The sequence below is a fragment of the Dryobates pubescens genome, chromosome 14 (genome assembly GCF_014839835.1).
Source record: "Dryobates pubescens isolate bDryPub1 chromosome 14, bDryPub1.pri, whole genome shotgun sequence".
Classification (NCBI taxonomy): domain Eukaryota; kingdom Metazoa; phylum Chordata; class Aves; order Piciformes; family Picidae; genus Dryobates; species Dryobates pubescens.
In genome coordinates, this window is record NC_071625.1 from 7535590 (window position 1) to 7560331 (window position 24742).

The 24742-nt window shown below is 42.8% G+C and overlaps 2 protein-coding genes across 2 annotated transcripts; both read left to right on the forward strand.

Moving 5' to 3' along the window:
• The first annotated feature begins 675 nt into the window (after positions 1–675).
• Positions 676–7278, forward strand: ZFAND1 (zinc finger AN1-type containing 1). Its single transcript, XM_054167149.1, has 8 exons — positions 676–875; positions 1777–1819; positions 3346–3385; positions 3741–3868; positions 3955–4046; positions 4854–4978; positions 6313–6468; positions 6627–7278. Exons 1-8 carry the CDS (start codon positions 821–823, stop codon positions 6795–6797), a joined length of 810 nt encoding a protein of 269 aa, XP_054023124.1. The 5' UTR covers positions 676–820; the 3' UTR covers positions 6798–7278.
• A 7132-nt stretch (positions 7279–14410) lies between these two features.
• On the forward strand, positions 14411–23997 carry IMPA1 (inositol monophosphatase 1). Its single transcript, XM_009910482.2, has 8 exons — positions 14411–14510; positions 15636–15769; positions 17681–17785; positions 19070–19115; positions 19247–19355; positions 20053–20161; positions 21095–21246; positions 22406–23997. The coding sequence occupies exons 1-8, from the start codon at positions 14448–14450 to the stop codon at positions 22522–22524; spliced, it is 837 nt and encodes a 278-aa protein (XP_009908784.1). The 5' UTR covers positions 14411–14447; the 3' UTR covers positions 22525–23997.
• The last annotated feature ends 745 nt before the right edge of the window (positions 23998–24742 follow it).

A 24742-nucleotide genomic window follows, 5' to 3' on the forward strand; every position in this document is an offset into this window, starting at 1 on the left:
AGCTCACACTCCGAAGGCGGCTACTTAGTGTCCCCACCTCCCATATTCTTCCATCCTTATGTCATAAGAAGACACATACGGCGAGGACTGCCGTCTGGACCGGCGCTGGCCAGGGCAGAACACCCCGCACCCGGCGAGCAGCAAGCAGGTGAGGCGAGCGGAATGACTGCTGGCAGGCACGGTGTGTGGAGGCAGGGGCGACAGAGCCCCCCGTCTCAGTCACGGTCTTTAAGGCGCTGCCAGAGGACAGTCAGGCAGTAGGATGCGCACGCAGGTCAGGACTGAGAAACATTAAACTCTTAAGAAATGTGGCTTTTAAGAGTAGAGGTGCATATACAGAAGTACAGGATCTATCTGGGAAAGCTGCCTTCCCCTTGTCTCTGCCTCATGAAACTGGCCCTGTTCGAAGGGCTGACGCTGGTGACAAAGACAAGACACGCCAAAGAACTTTTTCCCCCGGTAAAAGCAGCCTAATGCATGAAGAGCACCACCGCCACGGATCTGGGCTGCAAGTTCGAGGCGCCGCTTGCACCGACACGGACTCATCCACAGGTTCCCCTGAGGACGTGGGGGTAGCCCCTCCAGCCAGGACCCCCAGCAGCCCCGAGCCGGCAGGATGGGCCCGGCCGCGCTCGCAGGGCACCTCCCGGACGCCGCTGAGCCGCCCCTCAGCCCCTCCCCGGGGCGGGGATCGCCGGTACATCGTCATGGCAGCCCCGCCGCCGGCGTGCTGAGTCCTCCGGTGGCCCGGCAGCCCTTGCGCGCCGTGTCTGTGGCCGCCCCGGTCCCCAAGCACGCCCCTTTTTGCGACGCGCGGAGGATGGCGGAACTGGAGCTGGGGCAGCACTGTGGGGTACCGGATTGCCACCAACTCGGTAAGCCCGGGCGCAGCGGGTGCCCGCCGGTTGGCGGAGACAGGGCCTGGCTTCCCATGGACGAGGCGGGGACGCTGGGGCCGGGGGTGGTGCCCAGGGCGGGGCGTCGCGGCGACACGGCGGTGAGGGGGCTGCGGGGCCGTGACGTGCTCCTCAGGGTGTTCTCCGTGGTGCTGCGACCCTGCTCGATCTCTTGTAATGACAGGCCCTGGCATTAGTGTGGTTAATGCCCTGCTTTGCCGACTGTTACTCCCCTGGTTTCTCATAAAATCATAGAACGTTTTGGTTGGAAAAAGACCTTTAATGTCATCGAGTCCAGCCATTCTCTTAACCCCACTTCAGCCTTGCTTGCCTGTTCTGATCTCAAGCAATGACACTAATGAAAAAGGAACTTTTCAGAGAGAGGCTGTAGAAACAATTGTACTTGAAAGTTTTCAGATGGGACCACTCGGTCTTACAGATGAAATGTAAGATCTTTGTGACCTGAGCTTTGTGGTCCAGTTGCATTGTGGTCCGTTAAGACCATATCTTAAGGATGGAGTAATGGCCTGGAGGTGGGCATTTGCTACCATCGGTGGTGTGGATGAGTTCAGCAGACACTGCTGTGAGAGTTGGTGTAGTACGTGGGGGATGAGTGCAGAGACTTAAGTATGTGTGATTTAAATGACACCAGAGCAAATACCTATGGTACAAAGAACACAGAAGAGGGAACAAGATCATCAGGACTGTCAGATGCTGGATTTGGGGATGATTTTGGTAGATGCATTTGCTAAATGTCCCTGTAAAGACAGCTGTCCCATGATATGGGTAAGCAAAAGTTAATCATGTAAAAATTAAGCTGGATATTCCTAGCAAAACAAGGATCATATTGTCTAACTGAAAACAAATCTCTTTGTTTCAGATTTTCTCCCCTTTGTATGTGATGGCTGTTCAGGTGTCTTTTGGTAAGTTCGCTGAATTGTAGAGTATCTCAGAGTGGTAGCAGCCCATAAGAATCAAGTCCAACTCTCTGCCCCTTGCAGTTTTACCTAAAACTAAACCGTATGACTGAGAGCATTGTTTAGATGCTCCTTGAATTCTGACAGGCTTGGTGACCATATCCCTGAGCAGCCGGTTGCAGTGTCTGACCACACCCTCAGTGGAGAACCTTTTCTTGATGTCCAGTCTGAACTTCCCCTGACTCAGCTTCATTCCATTTCCTTGTGTCCTATTGCTAGTCACCAGAGAGAGATCGCCACCTCCTCCTCCAATGCGCTATTTGAGGAGGTTGTTGTCTGAGATGAGGTCACCCTTCAGCCTTCTCCAAGCTGAACAAAACAAGTGACCTCAGCCACTCCTCACAAGTAATGCCCTCAAGGTCCTTTACCATCTTGGTTGCCATCCTTGGGGACACAGTGTAATACTTTCATGTCCTCCTTGTGTTGAGGCACCCAAAACTCAAATAGTACTTGAGATGGGGCCACATCAGTGCAGTGTGGGGAACGGTCATGTCCCTTGACCAGCTAACTGTGCTGTGCTTGATGCACCTCAGGAGATGCTTGGGCCTTTTGGCTGCCAGGGTACACTATTTGACTCATACTCAACTTGCCATCAACCCAATTCCCCACATCATTCCACAGGGCTGCTCTCCAGCCTCTCATCCCCAAATGAGCATGTATGACCACAATTCCCCCATCCCAAGCAGAGAATCTTGCACTTGCTCTTGTAAAGTTTCATACAGGTGTTGACTCTGCATCTCTCTAGTCTAACCAGATCTCTCTGTAAGGCCTCAAGGGAGTCCACAACTCCTCCTGGTTTAGCATTGCTGCCAAACTTAATATCTGTTAAATTTCTGCATCCAGATAATTTATAAAGATATTAAAAAACACTGGCTCTAAAATTGAACCCTTGAGAACCCCACTGGTGACTGGCCACTAGCCTGTTGTAACTCCATTTATCATAATTCTTTGAGTCCAAGCATCAGCCAGTTGTTTACCCAACATGTTATGGACATGACTAGCTCTGTGATGGACATTTTGCCCAGAAGATACTGTGACAGGCCATATCAAAAGCAGAGAGAGAGAAACTCATACAGTCTTGAGGGCAGATTTCACTTCTAACACATTAGAAGCCTTCCAGGGATTTCTGCTGTTGTGGAAGGTGATTAAAAATCCTTTTAAACAAACGGAAGTTGCTTTGAGCTGAATTCTTGAGCATGCTAATGTCCTTATTCTCTGAAATATCTTGTTCTCTTGGAGAATGAGTTCCAAGAGTTAAATGTGTTGCATACTCAGGAGGAGTATGTTCAATCCATTCAAACATGCAAAATGCATAAGTTAGAAGACATTTTGGAGAAGATTCATGACATAATTTAATGGTTTCTGTAATTAAACTTGTCAGATCACTCTTAAAACACTTCAGTGCTCTCATGGGCAGCTTTTATTTTCCTGAAATGTTGATTGTGATATTTTCTTCTTCTTTTGCTACAAAGCCTTCAGCACAGAAGCCGGGATGCTCATGGTTGTTCTGAGGTAATCTAATAATACCTACCTTAACATTAAAGTTCTGTGTAATTCAACTGCCTGTTTCCAGATTAGACATGTACACATAGTGTACAAGTATGAATTGTTTAACTCAGAAGGTGACAAGCTTGGAAAAATTAATCTGCTCTTTTTCTGCCCATCAGAAGTAAGTCATTTGAGCAGGATAATGGTTCTTTTTCTAACGCTGAGCTAAACTTAACCAGGACAAAAGTAGGAGAGAATTGCTGGCCTGGCTTTGTCCGTGGAGTGGAGAGCTAGAACAGCTCTACTGGAAGGCTGGGGTGGTGCAATGTATCTGTAATATCCTTGTATTGACACCAAATAACTCTGTACTAATGCCTAGGTGAATATAAGAAAACCTGCTGTGAAACCAGATCAGCACAGATCTTACCCGTGCTCATACAAGGACTGCAATGGAAGGGAGCTGGTGCCAGTTTTATGTCCCTGTTGTGAAAAACATTTTTGCCTCAGGTGAGCAGAAGAGAGCATTTTAGACATCAGTAATCGTTCACCAGTGCATGGAAAAGGTAATGAAAGGTTTGCACTGTTGTTTGCAGGCATCGGCACCCATCAGACCACGAGTGTGAGAAACTGGACACCCCAAAACCTCGAATGACTGCCACCCAGCAGCTAGTTAAAGACATTATAGGCAAGTACAGTGGGATATGTGTGCTGCAGTTTGCTTCAGAAGGCTGTTTGAGCTTCTGGCCTCCTTTGAGGATTCAGGTTTGACCAAAGAAGAAAGGATGGGGGTTCCTTGTTGAAATAGCCCTGAACTCACATGTCAGCATGGAACACTGTTCCAGATGGAGACAAAACAGCAGTAACACACATCTATAAAGAAAATCTTCAAATACCAAACAGGCCTCAGATTTCTTTCAGAATTATTGTCTTGTTCTCATTCTACAAGTACGATAATGTAATAAATTGTATCCAGCCATTATTATTTGCACAGTAATTTATGTGCTAATAACGCAATTGCATTGTATTTGGTGTGATGCCACTCTGCTGGGATTATACCTACACAACCAAGATGGCAAAGAAAAAAAGGTGAGTCTACAGTGTGAAGCCTTGCAGCTTTTTAACAAGTTCTAGGACAGGAAAGAGAATAAACAGCACTGCCCAACTGGACAGCGGGGTTACATGTGGAAAGGAGGATCTGAAACTGTCACCACGTGGATGCTGTGATGGCCAGAGGTGTAGAAACTTAGGAGTTTGTATCTGTTGAGCTTTTGAAACCTGTGATTACCTCAGGATAGTGTTCATCTGCTTTTCAGTGTAAAGGAGTTCTGCTAGAACCATAACAATTCCACATATCCTTGAATAGGAGTGCCTGATATTGTGACCCGTGGAGAACGTGAAAGGGACGGGAACCCTGGAAATATAATGAGGTCCAAGAGGCTAATTCCAAGGAGGCAGTCTGAATCATCACACTAACAGATAATATTCTTCTCAGATTCTAAAACAAATGAGGAAGCAAAATGCAAAAAACGGAAAGGAGCCAAAAACAGTGAGACAGCAGCGAAAGTGGCGTTAATGAAACTGAAAATGCATGCCTGTGGAGACAAGTCCTTGCCTCAGGTCAGTCATGTTTGTTTTCAGTAACTCTCAAAGTAAATCAGAAATTTTCTGAATGTCTCATTCTTTGTCTAGTTCCCTCAGTTTAGTTTTTGATTTATTTCTTTAAGCCCACAATCATTTTTACATCCATTTCAGCCTGGTTCTCAAAATCAATCTCACTAATCTTGTATGGTGTCTGTGAGTTGGGTGCAGTCAGGTCAAATTCCTTTATAGCAGAAATGTCTTTGCCTGCCATAGGGCTGTCACCCAACACTGGCTGGGGGGACACAAGTTCTTTTGGTTACCCTTGGCAGAATGATGACAGCATTAAGTTGTGGTTAAGCCTTATTATTGTAACAGACTTCACTGATCATTGTAGCACAGAAGTTTATGGTCAGAGCAGCACAGGATTTTTATAACCTGGATCCATGTGGCACAGTTTTATGAAGAGCATGACACTGAATTTCATAGCACAGCTTAGTGGAGAACAGATCTTCTGAGAAGCAACTGAAGGAACTGGAGTCATTTAGCCCATAGAAAAGGAGGCTGAGGTGAGACCTTCTTGCTCTCCACAAGTCTTGTTTGATAATGTCTGCCTTGGACTCACAGAATCACAGAACATTAGGGATTGAAATGGACCTCAAAAGATCATCTAGTCCAACCCCACTCAGTGAGGGCAGTCTGACCTGATGACTATACGAGTGATGCCTGCTCTGTGTCTTCTGCTGAATGTCAACTAGAAACCTGAAGAAGGGATTGTCCCTATCCTGTTCAAAATCTGTCCTTTACAGGTTCCTCTCTCTTAAATAAATGTTTCAGTCTAGTAGATACTGAAGGAGTGTTTAATGTATAAAAGGAGGTAAGACAGAATAAAGGATTAGCTGGCCGTGACTGGAGTGTTGACTTGTGAAGATAGCATTTCTGGTAACATGAAATTGCTCTGTTTTAACCACTTTTGCGTTCTGCTTTGAGGCCCTGTATTGCTGCCAAAAGCCAGCACTGCTTATTTAAGCTCACCTTTTTCTGCTTAGAGCAGTCACTGTCTAATAAAGCCAGGCCAGACACCTTTCCCTGTATGTAACAGTCTAGCTGTGGGACTCTGGTGAGGTGTTCTCTCCACCTTTCTGAACTTCCTGTCCATCATCTCTGTGCTGCAGCTGGAGGGAATGTGACTTTGTGATATCACTCATTTGTATTCTGCCATAAAATGGGTTCTTGGTCCAGAGAGAACAAAGGAAGTTTCAGTTGGCAATTTGGGGGACAAAGTGTAAGGTTTTACTGAAAAAATATTAGAAGTGTGTGACTGGAATGACGTATTTCCTCTGTGAATAATACTTACTTTTCATGTTCTCCAGACAGAAAGAATTTACTTTCAAGTATTTTTACCAAAGGGGAACAAAGAGAAAAGCAAGCCCATGTTCTTTTGCAGCAAGTGGAGTATTGGCAAAGTAGTAGATTTTGCAGCTTCCTTAGCAAGCCTTAAAAATGACAACAACAAATCAACATCCCAGGTAAATCAGTAATAATGCCAAACATTTTCCAGGTTCCTGGCTTTGGGGTTGATGTTTTGGGTTGTGTTGGTTGGTTGATGTTATTGCTCCCCCACCCCACTTCTGGCATCCCAGACAGGCAAATCTAGATGTTAATTTCTGTGCTATTTGTCTTCCAGAAATTGAGATTGTGCCATAGTGCTTCTGGAGCAGCCTTGCCATTTGAGCACACACTGGAAACCTGGCTGTCTGATAAGGACTATCCATTGTACAATGGTGGAAATATCATTCTGGAGTACCTTGATAATGACGTTCTCCTTATAGAAGATACAGAGTCATACTTCAGTTAAACAGGAAATTACCACAAACCAAAGAAAGTATTTTTTTAGATGCCTGATATTTAAACCAAGTCCAGTTTTGTGTTAAAATCATTGATGTGCCAGAATCTGACCTCAGCTGTAAAGACACAGTGCCCATCAATTTCTTAGTTGCTTGAGTGACAGAAAAGATAATTAGTTATTATATAACTAATTACAGATACTCACTTCCTCAAATCAATGCTTTATTCTGCTGGTTAATGTCAATAATGTTTTATGGAAGTTTATTTTTGTGTAAATGATGAAAAAAAGTATGTATTAAAATCAATAAATAATGAAAGTGTAAACTTGTGTCAGTTACCTGAATTCAGCACTGTCCAGGCCCCAGATCTACATTTTCTTCTCATAATAGAAAAGACCTTTAAGATCATTAGTTCCAACCAGTCTATTTATCTACCAAGGCTGGTGCTAAACCATGTCCCTCAGCACCACATCTCTGCCTCTTTTCAACACCCCCAGGAATACGGGTTCAACCATCTCCCTGGGGAGTCTGTTCTGTGGTTAAGAACCTTTCAGTGAAGGAGTTGTTTATAATGTCCAACCTAAACCTCCCCTGGTGCAACTTGAGGCCATTTCCTCTCATTTTGTTACTAATGAGAAGAGACTGACTCCCACCTTGCTACTACCTTTCAGGCAATAGTAGAGAGTGAGAAGGTCTCCCTTCAGCCCACCCCTACATTTCAGGTAGTTGTAATATAATGATGTTTAGAACTAAAGCTTCCTGGAGTAAAAATAAGTTCTTCCTTGTGTTTGTAAATCTCAACATTATTGTGTGATTAGGTGGGGGATAAAAAGAGAGTTTGAAATGATCCTTTTCTAGCTCTTGTGTAAAAGAGGAAGAAATAAAATTCACTTGAATTTCCATCTCAGGCTGCTGTTGTAAGCAACGTGCAGCAAAAAGTCAACCATCATTGTGCAACAAGTGGGTGGGGAAGAACCCCAAACTGAACTTCACAGGATCACAGAATGATTGGGGATGGAAGGGACCTCAAAGATCATCCAGTTCTAACCCCCTGCCAACACCAGGGACACCTTCTCCTAGACCAGGCTGTTCAAGGTCCCATCCAACCTGGCAAGTGGAAAACACTGCTACACTGCTATTTTTGTTTCAGCAGAAAATCCTCATTGTCTCCTTACCCCCTTACTTCTGCTCCCCATTTCCCTGCCTAGCAGTTACAGGCAAAAGAATTAAAACAATATTTGTTGTGGGTAAAGACAAAATAGACTTGGGATGCAGAAATTAAATCTTTGGGGAGATCTCAAAGGTTTCACTAGGAGGCTGCTTTCACCAATGGCCAGCTATGGCTAAGAGCAAGCAGCTGCAAATGGCAGTACAAATACAGCAAGTCACAGCTGATAAACCCCCAAAAAGTTTTCAGATTCACTTTCATCTTATTCCAGGAATGTGTCTGGGACTGTATATAGAAGCTCATTCCACCTAGTTTTCAGAAACTGAGAAGCAAAACCAAGTTAAGCTAGTCTGACCTCTGAGGAGAGGTGAAAATTTAGTCCTGATCATTGACTCCAAGAACAAAAGCAGAATTTTTTCCAGAGCTTCAGCCATCTGGCCCTGGCTAGAACTGCTCATATTTTAGCTGTTTAGGCTCTAGCATATCTTCATTTAGCACACTCAGTTTTTTCTTTTTCTACATAATATTATCTTAGCACAGGGAAAGTTAAACAACTGTGTCTGAAAAAGGAAAACAAACAGAAAATACCAACAACATTTTTGAAACCATTGTTAATTTTACAGACTTGTATTAAGGAAGGGAAGGAAAGGGAAAGAATTGTTTTTGTTGGAAAAGACCTCTAAGATCACTGAGTCTAACCTTCAACTTGAACACTAGCATTGCCATTAAACCGTGTCCCAAAGTGCCATGTCCACATGTTTCTTGGACACCTCCAGGGACAGTGACTCCACCACCTTCCTGGGCAGCTTGTTCCAATGCCTGACCACTCAGCAAAGAAATTTTTCCTAATATCCAATCTAAACCTCCCCTGGCACAATTTGAGGCCACTTCCTCTTGTCCTGTCACCTGATTCCAGGGAGAAGAGACCAACTCCCACCTCACTACAAGCTCCTTTTTAGGTAGAAGAAAATGTTAAACTCACTTCTCATAGAGGCAAAGAAAATTTATGCAAAGTTCCTTAACTGAGGAGATGAATTTGTCACAAGACATACTTAATGATTTTATAATACATAATACTTTCACATGAACAATTAAAATAGGTGCATATCAATCTTTTGGGCTGTTATATCTGGAGAGTAATATTGGAGAACTCTCAAGGTAAGAGCTTTGCAACCGTTTTACAGCTGAGAATGCTCTTCACAGCGTCTCCTGGCCTTGTTCCAGCTCAAAAACTGCCTGCTATATATATTTCTGATACATGTAACAGTTAAGAAAGGTTTTATATTGACATCAGTGTCCTGGTTTGAGCTAGAACAGGTAATTCTGTTCAGAGATTTTTACCCTTCAGCTCAGTCTCTTCTCAGTAACTGCACTGCACTTTCTGATGTTCATAGCATGCTTTCACAGACAATGGCTGCTTCTAGCAGTGATAACACTGATGTTTAGTGTTACTAACAAGGACTGGCACGCAGAAAGGCTCCTGCTGATATTTGCTTCTATGGAGACCAAGGTCACTGCTACATCTTCTGTACGATGTTGTGATGCCATAAAGTAAAAGGCAATCCTCATTATCGATAGCAACTTGGGGATAATGAGATTGAGAGCAGCTCTGAAGGAAAGGACTTGGGGGGTACTGGTAGATGAGAAGCCAGGCATAAGCCATCAACAGGCACTTGCAGCCCAGAAGGCAAACAGCATCCTGTGCTGCATTAGAAGTGTGGCCACCAGATTGAGAGAGGTGATTTTGTCACTCTTTTCTGGTGAGACCTCATATGGAGTACTGTGTCCAGCTATGGAATCCTTAACACAGGAAGGACGTGGACCTCATGGAGAGGGTCCACACAAGGGCCACAAAAATGATCAGAAGGCTTGAGCTCTTTTCCTATGAAGACAGGCTGAGAGAGTTGGGGTTGTTCAGCCTGGAGAAGAGAAGGCTCTGTGGAAGCCTTATAAGGGCATTTCAGTATCTGAAGGAGGCCTACAGAGAGGCTGGGGAAGGACTGTTTACAAGGACTTGTAGTGATAGCGTGAGGTGGAATGTTTTTAAACTGGGGCAGGGTAGATTTAGGGTGCACATTAAGAGGACATTTTTGACAATGAGGGTAGTGAAATACTGAGCAGCTTGCCTGGAGATGTGGTGGAGGCCCCATCCCTGGAGATATTCAAGGTCAAACTTGATGGGGCCCTGAGCAACCTTTGATGTATCTGGGGATGTCCCTGCTGACTGCAGGGGAGAGGGACAAGAAAACCTTTGAGGGTCCCTTCTAACCATGCAGTCTATGATTCTACAACTTTCCATAGTACCAGTGCAGTCCAATACAGCTTGTACAGAGGCACATTCAGCAGCTTGTCTCAACAAAAACTTCATCAGAGCCAAAGTGCCTCTTTTAGTTGGCTGTAGGCTTTTACGGTAAATTTGTGAAGAATTACTTCAAAATTAAATAAGAACATTTTAAAACCTCTACACTTCTTTAATGATTGAATACTTAATAAAACCCCCAAGCTTATATGACTATTCCTGTTTAAGAAGTGGGAATGGGAGAACATAAAAAAGGCACAGTAACTCGTCCCACGCAACAGCACCATTGGGAATGGAAAACATTTCTTCACTGATGCAGAAAAAACAAAGCTACCTGCATTTGGCCTGGAACGAGTGCCTAGCAGTGGATTGGATTTGCATTAGGGAAACAAGGTAAGCCTGCTATTTTTGATGATGTAGGCATTTTATTATCATTTTAAGCCATACAACAAACTACAATCCATGTCCTCTGTATATAGATTATCATTTCATATATGACATTCATTGCAATTTGTGAACAGAAGACAGCATGTCATTGCTTTACCCCTTACTTGATGAAAGACAACAGGGTCAAAAGACAAAACTGGTATCAGTCCATTGAGGAAAGAGTTATTTTCCCTCTGCATTACTTTAATTACAGTAATCTTGAAAACACATAATTTGTACTGCAAGTTGTTTTCAAAAATAATTGTTTGAAGACTAAGGAATTCTCTGGGAAGTGTGTTTACAATGTAGTTTTAAAGCATACCAGTAGTCTCTGGTTGCCAATTTAGCTATTTCTAATTAGCAGAGCAGTCATGAGAAGGGGCTAGTGAGGGGGGCACAGGAAGCTGTTTCACCAGTGTCAAAGAGTTTTTGAGGGAAAAGCCAAGGAAGAACCAAATCAGTAAGAAATCAGCTCCTTTTAACCACCATAAACCTAAACTGATGAAATGCTTGTTTACTTCAAAGGGCTGTTACATACACATTCAAGTTGTTTCCCATGGGTCTGGTTTGGTTCAATTCCACACCCCGCCCCCACTATATAATGCAGTGTTGTTTTCAACAATGGAGCCTTCAGAAGCTGCCCTCTCTACAATGACATCGAGGTGCTGGAGTGGGTGCACAGTAGGGCAGCAAAGCTGGTAAAGGGTCTGGAGAACAAGTCTGGTGAGGAGCAACTGATGGAATTGGTGTGGCTTTTTGTCTGGAGGAGACCGAGAGGAGACTTCACTCTGCAACTCCCTGAAAGGAGATTGTAGTGAGGTGAGTGTTGGTCTCTTGTCACTAGTATCAAGTCATAGGGTGAGAGGAAACGTCCTCAAATTGTACCAGGCGGGGATTACAATAAACTTCTTCACTGAAAGGATTCTCAACCACTGGAACAGGCGTCCCAGAAAGGTGGTTGCATCCCTAACCCTGAAGGTGTTTCAAAGAGGCACAGATGTGCTGCCGAGCGGTATGGTTTAGCAGCGGGCTTGATAGAGCTAGCGCTTAGCTGGACTTAATGATCTGAAAGGTCTTTTCCAACCAAAACGATTCTGTGATCCCAAAAAAAGCGGATAAACGCCAGTCTCTTGCTCCATGGGAGCTCTTTTACGGTGTCTTCATTCTGCCACGTCCCATTATTAAAAACCAGCCCACATTACAAGGTAACCGCAGCAGTTCCAGGTCTGAGGGCGCGGGCACAGAGGTAACCGCCGCCTGCCCCTCCCTGAGGCCGCCCGCGCAGGCGCAGCGGCGGCCACGGGGGCCGGCAGGAGGGGGCGGGGTTAGCGGCTTCTGCCCCGGCGCGGCTGCGTGCTCAGCTGGAGCGGAGACGGTGGCGGAGGGCAGCGTGCTGGAGGGGACGGAGGTGAGCCTCTTCTTCCTTCCTTAGCCGCCATTTCGGGATGCTGTGAAGGGGATGCGATGCGGCCCCGGCGGCTGTGTGGCCCTGCCGTCGCCCGGGCCGGGCGATGGCAGGGCCACACAGCCGCCGGGGTTGGAGCTGCCCTGACCCCGGCAGGGCAATACGGGCCGCCCTCCAGCCCGGGATCTGAATCTCTGAATGCGCACCCGGAGTTTGTGGGACAAGCTCGTCACGGGGCACCCAGGGAGGACAAAATAAAGCTGGAGAGGGGAAAAAAGGCACTTCTAGTCAGTATAGGCTCCGGTATGGAACTAGAACACGAGTTGTTGAGTTAATGCTTTGCTGAGATGTCAGTGATGTTCCTTCCCCCGCCCCGTGCTGCCGTTATACTGCGGGTGCCTCCAAGTACGTACTGAAAACTTAAGGGAAGAACCTTATTAAAGGTTCCACGAGTGCTACCAGTTGCTTACAGATAACAGATTTCTTTATTGACTGATGAGAGCAGACTCAAGGGGTCTCCAGGTAAAAATAGTGTAATTAGCATAATATCCTATGACTAAACAACTCCTGCTCAACCACCACCATTTCTGCACCCATCCCAGAGCCAGGGGCAAGACCCTCAACCAGCCAAAATACCACACAGAGGAGCTCAGCCCCAGTAAGGAGCCCCAGCCAGCACCCGTGGATGATATTGGAGTAGTCATCAATCCTGGCCCTAACAACCGGGGGGCCACCAGGCCCCCCGGCCTTTGTTGTCACCACCACCATCACCCAGTGTGCACCATGGGCACTCACCAGCGATGAGAGGAGGATCCCTCAGCCCAGACGGGCTTAGCTTGGGGCTTCTGCCTTTCCTGGTGGGGATTAAATAGGGGAGTGGGTGGGGAGGGCCAAGTGGCCACACCTGGGGTGGGAGGAGACTCCAACAGAGCCCAGGTGCTTTGCAGTTTAGTTAGGAAGAAATTCTTCACAGAAAGAGTGATTGGTCATTGGAATGAGCTGCCCAGGGAGGTGGTGGAGTCGCCGTCCCTGGAAGTGTTTAAAATAAGACTGTATGAGGCACTTAGTGCCATGGTTTAGTTGATTAGGTGGTGTTGGGTGATAGGTTGGACTTGATCTTGGAGGTCTTTTCCAACCTGGTTAATTCTGTGATTCTGATTCAGAGTAACTTAATCTAATGCTATTGTACCAATTCTCTGTCCTGGCAAATTATTAAAGGCTATAATTAATAAGGAACATTGGCAACGTAATTGGAGCATTGTACTCTTGGCATTTAACCCAGCTTTTCTCTCCATCTCTTCCTGTTTGGGACCAAGGCTGAAAGAGACAGCAACCATTAGATCAGGGTGATTGAACTGAGGGCTCATGGGTTGTGTTAACTGTGCAGGGTTTGGTTTTTTTTTAAAAATAATAATTTATCTAATCTTTGTGAATCTGCAAGCATTTAACTAGGTTATCACTTACAGAGTGAATTGCTTAAGTAAGAAATATGCAGAAGGCTTCTTAAAAGGCTAGAGCTCAAAAATGAAACAGCCTTCCAAAACTGTGTCATTAAATGAATGGCCTTTGGGGGGGGGTGTCAGAAATAATGGCATGTGGGCTGGTTTGTGTTTTACATTGCTCATGAAAAGATAGATACACAGAAAGTAAGGAATCTTCTATTGCTTCCTAGTAATGAAGAATATAGAAGACACTTTAAAATGACTCTCAAATCTTGTAGCTGTTTCATGTTGCATCAGAACCACTTCATAATTGTGTTTGAAATAAACCCCTGGAACAAAGTATGGAGGACTAAAATATAGACAGGATAGACTTTGAGTTTAAGATTCTAATCTTCTAATTTAAGACATTCAAAGTCATTTAAACCATACTTAAAAATAGACCAAGCTGTATGTCAACCGTCTCCTGCAATAACTTGCAGTGAAGATTCCAGTGGTTTTAAGCAGAAAGGCCCAGAGCTGTACACTGTGCCTGAGAATGTGCTTTTGCCACACTGTTCTTTGAGGTCAGTGTCTAAATGTGGAATCTTGTACAAGCATGTATCTTTCAAGACTGATGTTCTGTGCTTGTGAATGGTTTTGTACTGTGGTGGGGCTTTTGTTTGGTTGTTGTTGCTTGGTCTTTTTTAATATAGACACAAAATTGGGAAGAAATCTGGTAACTTAGACTAAACTTTTAATATGTCTCAAATTCATGTTTTTTTTTTCCTGAGTAAAGGATGGAACAAACTTCCACATTCCAGCAAGGAGGAAACAGTCCAGTCCAGAATAGGAGGAGCAAAAAGTTAGAATTTGTAAAAGAAATAGCCACAAACATTTCTGTGCTAATCTCTTCTTTTTTGTAGGCTATATATCTAAGGAAAGATGGCAGATCCTTGGCAAGAATGTATGGACTATGCAGTTGCTTTAGCAAGGAAAGCTGGGGAGGCAAGTATAAACTATTTGTAAATAATATTATTTATTATTGAGACTAGTATGTGTATACCTTTTGAAGGAGTTTGATGTTGGATATTATCTTGAGGGGTGTCTTGTCAAAAACATGAAGTAGCAGAATTGTTTGGTGATGTTCAAGTTCAGGGTTGGAGTGTCTTTCATCTTTACAGCTCAGTTAATTTAAGAAAACAGCTTTGCACTTTCTTTTGGACTGGCATCCAAGTAAAGACTGAAGAGTATCCTTTTGTGCCTTGAATTTGATTGAAAAGAAACATAAATTCTGAACTGTGGGTAAATAAAACATGTCTCTCTTTTTTCCCCCTTAAACTGCACCTATCTATCCTATTATCTTACCATCTGAAAGCTGTTTTAAACACCTCAGTCAGCTTCATACAGTGGCTTGTTGGCAGAAGATGCCATATCATGTTCTCTTCATAAAGACTGCCCTGCTTCTGGTAATAAGAAGCATCCCTTTCAGTGGTGGTGCTTTGCCCATTTGTGGTCTAAGATGGCTTAGAACAAGAAAGCGTTTGCCTGTCTTGGCAGAGACTCAGCATAAGACTGGTTACCAAATGTTCAGTCCTTGGTACTTGTGGTTGGTACATTTGAATACTGTTGCAGCCAGACAAGATGGCACATGAACACAGAACGTGGCCCCTGCAACAGCCTCATTAAAGTCTTCCCTCAGGAAATCTTTTTAAGTCATAGTAAAATAATTCTGTGGGCTGTGAGGCATGGATTCTTGTTTGAGCTGATTCTGGTACTTTTCAGATCTTAAATGCAGGGTCTGACTAAAATTAACTGACTTAAGATCAATCTTAAGTATTCCCTTCAACTCCAGTATTTAAATTGATACATCTAAGACCTGTCCTAACAAAAGACAGCTCAGCTTCATGTACCAGTACTTCAGATACATGGATAGTTACATAGATGCATACATACATGCACAGGTAAGCCCAAACTTCTGCATTTCAATACAGATTTTTGTCAGTGCTTGTGCTTGTAAAAAAATATGTAAAATTGCAGTAAAAATTATGCTCAGGTTTTTGGGAAAACTAATATTTTTCCATACTTTTATTCGGGAAAGACTGATTAATTTTTTTAACTCTTTGTTAACAGGTAATCCGTGGAGCACTCAAAGAAGAAATATCTGTTATGACTAAAAGTTCACCTGTAGATCTAGTGACAGAAACTGATCAAAAAGTAGAAAACTTCATTATTTCTTCAATTAAAGAAAAGTATCCTTCTCACAGGTATGGCTTCTTACCAGGGCAGTTTTGACAGAAGAAGGGGAGAGGTGACTGAAAGAAGAACATGGAAAGTTCATGATTTTGCTTGGCAGAATTTCCTGTCAGTTAGCATGCTGGAAAGTTACAGAATTGTTCCCTGCCCTCAGTGTATTAAGTATATTAGAGTAGTAGTGGGATGAAGTTTTGCAAGGCAAGGTGTCCCCACAGTCTAATGGCATGAGTTTAGCCTTGTTCGGTACTTAAGCTGAAAGCCAATTCCAGTTGAGCCACCTGTAAATAACTTCTTAGTTATTTGTGTTGGAGAGTCAAAAGTTGGCCACAAGATACTGTCAGAACCCAAATGTCAACAACAACCCAATGTGTGTTGTTGTCTGTTGAAACTAGCATGCCTTTAGAGGTTGTGCTGTAGGAGTCCCACAGAATCTTATGTGCCATTGGCAAATCTCATACAGTTTAAGAACAGCAGACATCATTAAAAGAAGATGAGATCTGATTCTGCATAACTGAAAGGCTGTCATATAAAACACTGATTTTTTTTCTTCTTTAATTTCTTTTAATTGCTGTTCCTTCCCCTCCCCCCTGAAACAATCTGTTGTTGAAGGATGAACTGTATGTATCTTATTGAATTTAACTTGCGTGACTTACTTTTCCATTTTGATATAATGGCTCAAGTTTAACACAGTTGCCTTAAAGTGAGTTTCCTAATTTTCCTTCAAGGTTTTCTTGCTGTGGGTTTATATGTGACACGTAATAAGCAGGCTTAGAACTGGAACAACTGAGGTGATCCAAAATGTCAGTAGCCTAAAGAGATTGTGTAGGCACACAGACTTCTGGAATAACATTGAAGTAACAGTTTCTGTGACACTGATGAGCATTTCAGAATATATTAGCTTCTTTTTCTATTAGATAATTTGTAGCACATGAGACATCCTAATGTTGAATGCCTTTTTCTGAGGAATTACTCATCCACCTCAATAACTCTTCAGCCTCTGTGAAGATCTGCTGCCTTTTGGAAACAGGCTTTCTTTCTGAGCAGTCATCCTCACTTCCATGGTTAATCATAAAACTCCTAATCAATATTGAAGGGATCTTACTTGTTTACTCTCAGCAGTTCTCATTGTGCATGTTTGTGGAGGAAAGCTCGTGTTTGATGCATGTGTTTCAGAGCTCCAATAATAGGTGATAAATTCAACAGCATGCAAGAGGCATAGAAGGGGATTTTCACCCACTGAGACTCATCATAATAATTTTACAGATCAAAACAAATACTTTCCTGAGCAGCAGAAACTTTGAAATCTGGGATCCTGTGGCCCTGTGCCTTTTGTATCCCTTGTATTCAGTATTGTAGTTGAGGGTGCACTCCACTACCTGCTTCAGGAGGAGCTCTGGTTTGTATTCCATCCCCTGACCATGTCACTGTTTCATAACACTCTTCCTCACAGTTTTGAGGCTAACAACTTTCTGTCATGCTTGGGTTGAAATCAGACTACATATGTAACAGTTAACTGCAGTGGTCTAACCAGGTGTGTATGACCACAGAGACTTTCTTCAGTGAAAACACAAGCTAAAAAGTAGTAGTTTATAGCACAAATGAAAAGGTGTAAATAGCTATGAATGTTCTAATGAAAATTTAATGATGTTGTTAACAGGAAAAAATCAGAAAGCTTCAGTGTTTTGACTATTACATTCCAGTAATGGGTATTAAAATGTAAAGTTCTGTTCCCCACATTTGTGCTTATCTATGACATCATAAATATCGATGCAAGCTTGGTCAGGTGTGATTGGTGCCTTCCAGTCTGTTGCTCGGCTTTTTCCATCTGATCACTGGTGGTACAAACCCCTGCATCTCACTGTATGAACTTCAATTTCAAGGGCAGTGGTGTAATTCAGACATGTTAAACAATTCCCTTGTAGCTTCATCGGAGAAGAATCTGTTGCAGCTGGAGAGGGCAGCATTTTGACAGATAACCCCACATGGATTATAGACCCTATTGATGGAACCACCAACTTTGTACACAGGTCCACCTTTCATTCTTTTTTTTTTATATGGTAGCAACTTCAATTGATTACCCTTTTTCTTTCTCCAGTTCCATTACAGTATGGGGTTGGGTTTTTTGTTTTGGTTTGGTTTTACTGCAAACTTGTTAATAGTCACAAATTGCTGTTTACATTTACTGAGAGCCATTGAGCAGGTTTTATAATCATTTTAGTGTTTATGGAGGTATTATGATGGTCTCACCCTGTAACCAACAGCAGCTGTTCCATGAGAGACCTGTACTGTGTAGGAGAGGTCAGCAGCCTTTGGCACAGGGGCTAGAGGTAGGTGAGCTGACTTTAATAGTAAAGCAATGGGATTCAGAACTAGGACTTGCAGCTTCTTCAGAGAGGTGATAAGAGCTCCAAGTGCTTATTTCTAAGACATTTCAAATTCATCAAGATCTAGGAGCCACTGCTATGAGGGAAAGCAGGGTATCACCAGTCATTGCCTAGTGGTGATGAAAAGAGGACTTTCAAGTGTAATGCTGACTGCCTGTTCCTTCAGTCTTTGAAACACTGGAGATTTTGGCCCCAGTGAGCTTTTCTGAGCATGATTCCAGTTTTGAATTGACTGCTGGTGTGTGCACCACGGCTTTGAACAGCTGCTTAATCCTTCTGAATAGCAGGTTCAAAAAAGTGTCAGAAAAGTATCCCCTCTGCTGGAATTACATACTGAAAAGTCTCTGTTTTTCACAGGCACTAATTAAAGCAAATATATTGGAACTGCAATTTTTGAAGAGTCACAACCTATATTAATAGTAAAAAGTTAATTGGTTGATTGCATCTCAGTCTAAGTTTCTGACAGTCTGCCACGTCCTCTGTGCTCCAACTGCCTTCTGTCTTTCCCCTCCATTCTTCCTTCTCACTTCAATATCTGTCTTGTGGAGAAAGTGGAGATGTGGGTAATTTGTTTCTTTTGATCAGCCCATTTTTGTGAGCTTGTTCTTCCTGAGAAAGGTGCTTGCTTTATTCTTCAGCTATACAATGAGAGTCCCCGAGCTAATGACAGCTGTAACAGGGGTGACGGTGCCTAAGCTGAGCTTTAGTGGGTGGGAAAGTTTCTATTTTGATTGGTAATCACTGTGTTTTGTCTGTTTTCATAGTAAATTGTGTAAGTTCCAGAAAATTAGTATTTCCTCTGTAGTTCAAGTTCCATTTTGAAACACACTTTGCATTTGACTGACCATTGTTTTTCTTGGGAGGAAGCATGGTGATGAAAGCAGCGTCGTGTCTCACTATAAATTAGTGAAATGTTTTGTTTTGTAGGTTTCCATTTGTGGCAGTTTCAATTGGCTTTGTTGTAAACAAAAAGGTACACTCTTTATTACTTAATACCTAATTAATCAAACCCATGTTAACTCTTTGTTGCTACTTATAACCAGGATCTGTATTTTCACAGTAAATAGGAAGAAACCTTAAAGGTATCTTTACTTTTTCTTTCAGATGGAGTTTGGAATTGTGTATAGTTGTATAGAAGACAAGATGTATACTGCCAGGAAAGGCAAAGGTGCATTTTGCAATGGTCAAAAGCTTCAAGTATCAGGCCAAGAAGGTAAGCTGGTAAGATACTGAACTGAGTAGCTTATTACTAACAAGAGTGAGGCATCAGCAGTTTTAGACTGGGATATATTCCTGGTTTTTAGCCCACACTTAATTTTGCAAAAGAAAGGCTTCTTTGAGCCATGTGTTGATCAGCATTCAGTATTTTATGTTCTCTTTCCACTTAACATGCTTCTGATCTTTGCAAAAGCAGGACTCAGCCACTGAAGATTTTGTTCCCTGTGTCTATCTATTGTGGGGGTTTGTTTGCTTGTTTTTAATTCTCTGTGTGTCTGTAATCTCTCTGTGAATGTGCTTTAGAGTCTGTAAGAAATAAATTCAGCTTCTTCCAGGTGTGAACCAGTGGCCTAAATCAGTATCAGTCTTGTATATTTATTACCATCTGTAAAGTAAAATCCACCCCTACAGTGGGACCTTTCAGGATCTGAGCACTGTTCTACAGGAGTCAAACTTTATTTACTAGTGACATTAATGTGTATGCACAGTTGAACCAAATGACTGTGTTTGATTTTTTTTCCTGCCATTTTTCATGTCAGAACAGATTTTTATACTCCAAATATATGTGCTATTTCAATTAAAATACCTTGTTCATATTCAGTCCTGTGAGAAAGCAGTGAGGTGAACTCTGCTAATCAGCGTTGCTGTATGTGTCATACTGCTGGAATAGTGAGGGTTTGTTTCTTTTCCAGACATTACAAAATCCCTTTTAGTAACAGAATTGGGGTCAAATCGAGATCCAGAGGCTATAAAAATAATTCTTTCTAACATGGAAAGACTTCTCAGCATTCCTATTCATGGGTAAGACACTTCCTACTTTTTATGTTTACTGATAGTGTTAATACTTTAATCTCCTTAGGGAAGGATTGTTTGAATTGCATTTGACACCTTAATTGGAAGCTATGATTTAAATTGGTTTTGTCTGGTGGCTTCTGCAGGGAAAGTGTATGTTTAACTTTGTCAAGCTGGGACATACAGAAGAGAACCCTAACAATCAGTGTTGAGAACTGAGGCAGGTTTGAGTTTGTAGGACTAAAATGTATCGAATAGAATAGAATAGAGTAGAATAGAATAGAATAGACCAGGTTGGATGAGACCTTCAAGATCATCACATCCAACCTATCATCCAACACCACCTAATCAACTAAACCATGCAACCTATATATATATATATACACTAGCTTAAAAAATGGAATACATTTTTGTACTTTTTTTCCCCCCACAGAAACAAACTAGGACTAACCCAAGATAATTCACATTTCTTAGCTTTCCTTCCCTGTAGTAATGAAAATAATTGGATACATATATCATATGCTTTTTATATATGTATCAGAAGACAGAAGTAGATCTCTCTTTCATCACTGTACAGTGGTTTTTCAATCTGTCCAAGTAGTTGAAATTGTCCATAACCTGCTCTAATTTTGGTTACACTTCCTGCTGCTTCTCCTTCAGCTAACATATTTTAGGTTAAGAAGTAGTTTCAGGACATGCTTTCACTCCAAGCCAGAATTGTTTCAAAAATATTTCTGACCATTTACTGTATTTGGAGAGCTCGCCAAGCCACTTCAGCAAAACATCATTCCCAATTTTTTGTTTCCCTGCAGCATTCCATCACATTTTTTCTCTCTCAGTTCACTGTGTGATTGGTGCTTCTGTGTTCCCTGGGCACTGTACACAGACAATGTGGCTTTCTTACAAACTGTTCCCTGTTAAAAAAACATCTGTCTCCTGCAGGATTAGAGCTGTTGGTACAGCAGCTGTCAACATGTGCCTTGTGGCAACAGGTGGAGCTGATGCCTATTATGAAATGGGAATTCACTGCTGGGACATGGCCGGGGCTGGGATCATTGTTACTGAGGCTGGTGGGGTGCTGCTGGATGCATCAGGTAAGTGCATGGGCCTGCTTGAGACTCTTCTGTCCTAAATAGCTAATTGACAGGCTAATGTGGCAAGCTGAAAGAGGTTGTTTAACTTGGGGAGGACAAAGCTCCAGAGAGACCTTATCAAAGCCTTCCAGTACTTGAAGGGGGCTTACAAGAAAGCTGGGGAGGAACTCTTTACAAGGGCATAGGACAAGGGGCAATGGTTTGAAACTAGAGAAGGGTAGATTTAGATTGGACAGTAGGAAGAAGTTCTTTACTATGACAGTAGTGGAACACTAGGTCAGGTTGCCCAAGGAGGCTCCATCCCTGGAGATATTCAGGGTCAGGCTTGATGAGACTTTGAGCAACCTAATCTAGTTGGAGATGGCCCTGCTTAACTAGGGGGGGGGTTGGACTAGATGACTCTGGAGTTGCTTTTCAACCCAGTGTATTCTATAATTCTAATTGGGAGCAAAACATGACTGAAGGGAGAGGGCAAAGAGGTGTTTCAATCCTCCTTCCAAATTACCATCACTGAACAAAGTTCCCTTCCAGTCAGCTGTATGTTGTTAAGCTACCAGACAAACTTTACTCCCTTGGCTGAGGACCTGCAGAAGTGAAAAGAGACAGTAAACACTGAAGAGAATTTAAATGTAGCTCATGTGAGATACCTGTTGTGTTACATGTAGAGAAGGAAGAGGTCTTCCCTCAGCCTGCTTTTCTCCAGACTAGACAACTTCATTTCCCTCAGCTGCTCATTCATAGAATCACAGAATGGTTGGGGTTGGAAGGGACCCTTAAATATCATCTCATTCCGCACCCCTGCCATGGACAGGGACACCTCCTACTAGACCAGGGTGCTCAAAACCCCATCCAACCTGGCTTTGAACACTTCCAGGCTTGGAGCCTCCACCACTGCTCTGGGCAACCTGTTCCAGTGCCTTACCACCCTCATGGGGAAGAATTTCTTCTTAATGTCTCATCTCAATCTTGCCTCTTCCAGTTTGGAGCCATTACCTTTCACCGTCACTCCGCATCATTGTGTACACACCTTTGTGTATTTAAACATGGTCCTAAATAGCAATGTATTGTTTTCACTTGATTTCTTTCAATGCTCATTTTCTTCCCAGCTTCCAATTTTCTGCAAATACAAGCTAGTTACTTTGCTTGCTTTGATTTCTAGGTGGGCCATTTGATTTGATGTCTCGAAGAATTATCGCAGCAAGTAGTCGAGCTATAGGAGAGAGAATAGCCAAAGCACTTCAAATAATTCCTCTGAAAAGGGATGATGCAACTAACTGAACACCAAAACTAAGCTTCAAATGTAATTATATACTCTTGTCTCATACTCTCATGTGATTGTTCTACACCTGGAACCTGATTAAAAGATAAGTAGATGCTAGTCTTTCAGTCCTGGTGTGACTGCTAAGTAGTGGTTTGAGATTGGACCAACACTCTTAAGTAAGCCTTTACTGTCAAGTTTCTAATTTAGCATCACAGTTACACAAAGATCTATAAAAAGAAGCAAAGACAACTAATATTTTCAAGTTCTGTACTACACTGGAAGGCATAGCAAGAGACTCTCTGATGTATAGGTGAATATAAATCTCTAGTCCTTTAAGTGACAAAACAAAATTCACTGTCTTAATACCCCCTCAACACATCTGCTCCTGAACCCAGAAAGATGGAGACATTACTGTTGATCAAGTCTGTCTCATCTGTGACCTACAGTGTCATCAGCGTATCCATTTGCTTACCTTGTTTTTGTAGAGGTAGCTGGCACATTTCCATATGTTTTTTTCAGTTGCTTGTAGTTTGGACTATTTTAAAGGCTTTGTTACTTAGCTCTCATGCTTTTTGTAGTCACCATTCCCGTGGTGGATAAACAGAGTCTCCTCTTCAGCCTCTTCTGTGGCCAGTATACTTGCAAATCCATTACAGCTGCAAAAAAGAATAGTTTCACTGCCAGGAAAATGTGTGCATCTCCCCCAGACAAGTTCTGAGCACACCTTCTATCACCAAATGCACTTCCTTTAAATTATGATGAACCACGATTTGCATGAATTGGCTGATACCAGGCCCTCTGTCTTATTGCTGACAGAATTCCTGTTCATTTTGCTTTTCCATGGATGTGTGTGTTTCAAAGTCTTAAGGAATCTTTAAAATCCAAGAAAGCTGGCAAAAAAATAAGCCCACAGTGAAGGTTTGTTTACATCACCTTCTGTAAGTGGTGATGGCAGTGACCAACCAGGGGCAGGTTTCTGTTGTGTTGTAGAGCGCACAGGCACAAAAGAAGGCACACATCTAAACCTAAAGGCTTTATAGACCTAACAAATATCAGTGAGCTCATTCTTGGTGACACCTGTTCTGAACTTTGAAAACTCCTCTGGTTCTTTGAATTTTTGTATCTATGAGTGCACTGTTAAATAATTAATGCACTTTAAAAAACCCCCAAGATTTAACTTGGATCTCTTTTTTTTTCTTTTTTACTTATTTTTCCATGTTTAAAGTTTGCTGAAGGAAGTTTTCTCTTTAGTGGTCCAGTCAAGACACAGCACCACTTTGGGAAACCTGACTTCTTGTACTACTGTACCTGTGATTGTACCTGCTATTGTCTGTCCTGGAGTTTCAACAGGTCTCATAACATTCAGTCCTTTAGAATAGAATAGAATAAACCAGGTTGGAAGAGATCTTCAAGATCATCGTGTCCAACCCATCAACCAATCCAACCCACCTAAACAACTAAACCATGGCACCAAGCACCCCATCAAGTCCCCCCCTAAACACCTCCAGTGATGGTGACTCCACCACCTCCGCGGGCAGCCCATTCCAGGGGGCAATCACTCTCTCTGCAGATTGTGCAGAAGTATTGAATGTGAAGTTTTGTCTAAATGGCAGATGGTTGATGTTAATGAGATCAGCCTGCTTCTCTTCAAGGTCTTGTCAAAAAGCCAGGCTTGCATTACTGGTCCTTTTTAAATTCCCATTGACAAGGATGCAAACCTTTGGAGCATTTCACAGTAACTTTAGCGTCGCAAACTATGTGAGATCATCACGACTTCCTGAGGAGTGTCTGCTGTACCATTTCTCTGGCTTTTGTATAACAAATTCTGTGTGACTTTTTAAAAAAGGACTTCTTTGTGAAATGGAGGTGTCTAAAAAGACTTGAGATGGGAGAACACATTTGAAATAAATATGCTTTAGCAGCAGGTGCCTTCAGCTGTGCTTCTTTTCTGAACCTACATCAGAGTACAGTCCTGGGTTCCAGCAGGCTGCATTTGTGGGCTTCAGACTGTCTCCCAGTTGAAACTTGGCCCCTGATGCCCATAGATCATAAACTCATAGAATGGTCTGGGTTGGAAGGTACCTTAAAGATCATCTAGTTCCAGTTTGTCTTCCAAGGAGGGGTTGGGGACATGCCCTGCCCCAATACTGTGGCCTGGGACACCTCCTACTAGACCCAGCTGCTCAAGGCCCCATCCAGCCTGGCTTGAACACTTACAGTCTGGGAGCCTCCACA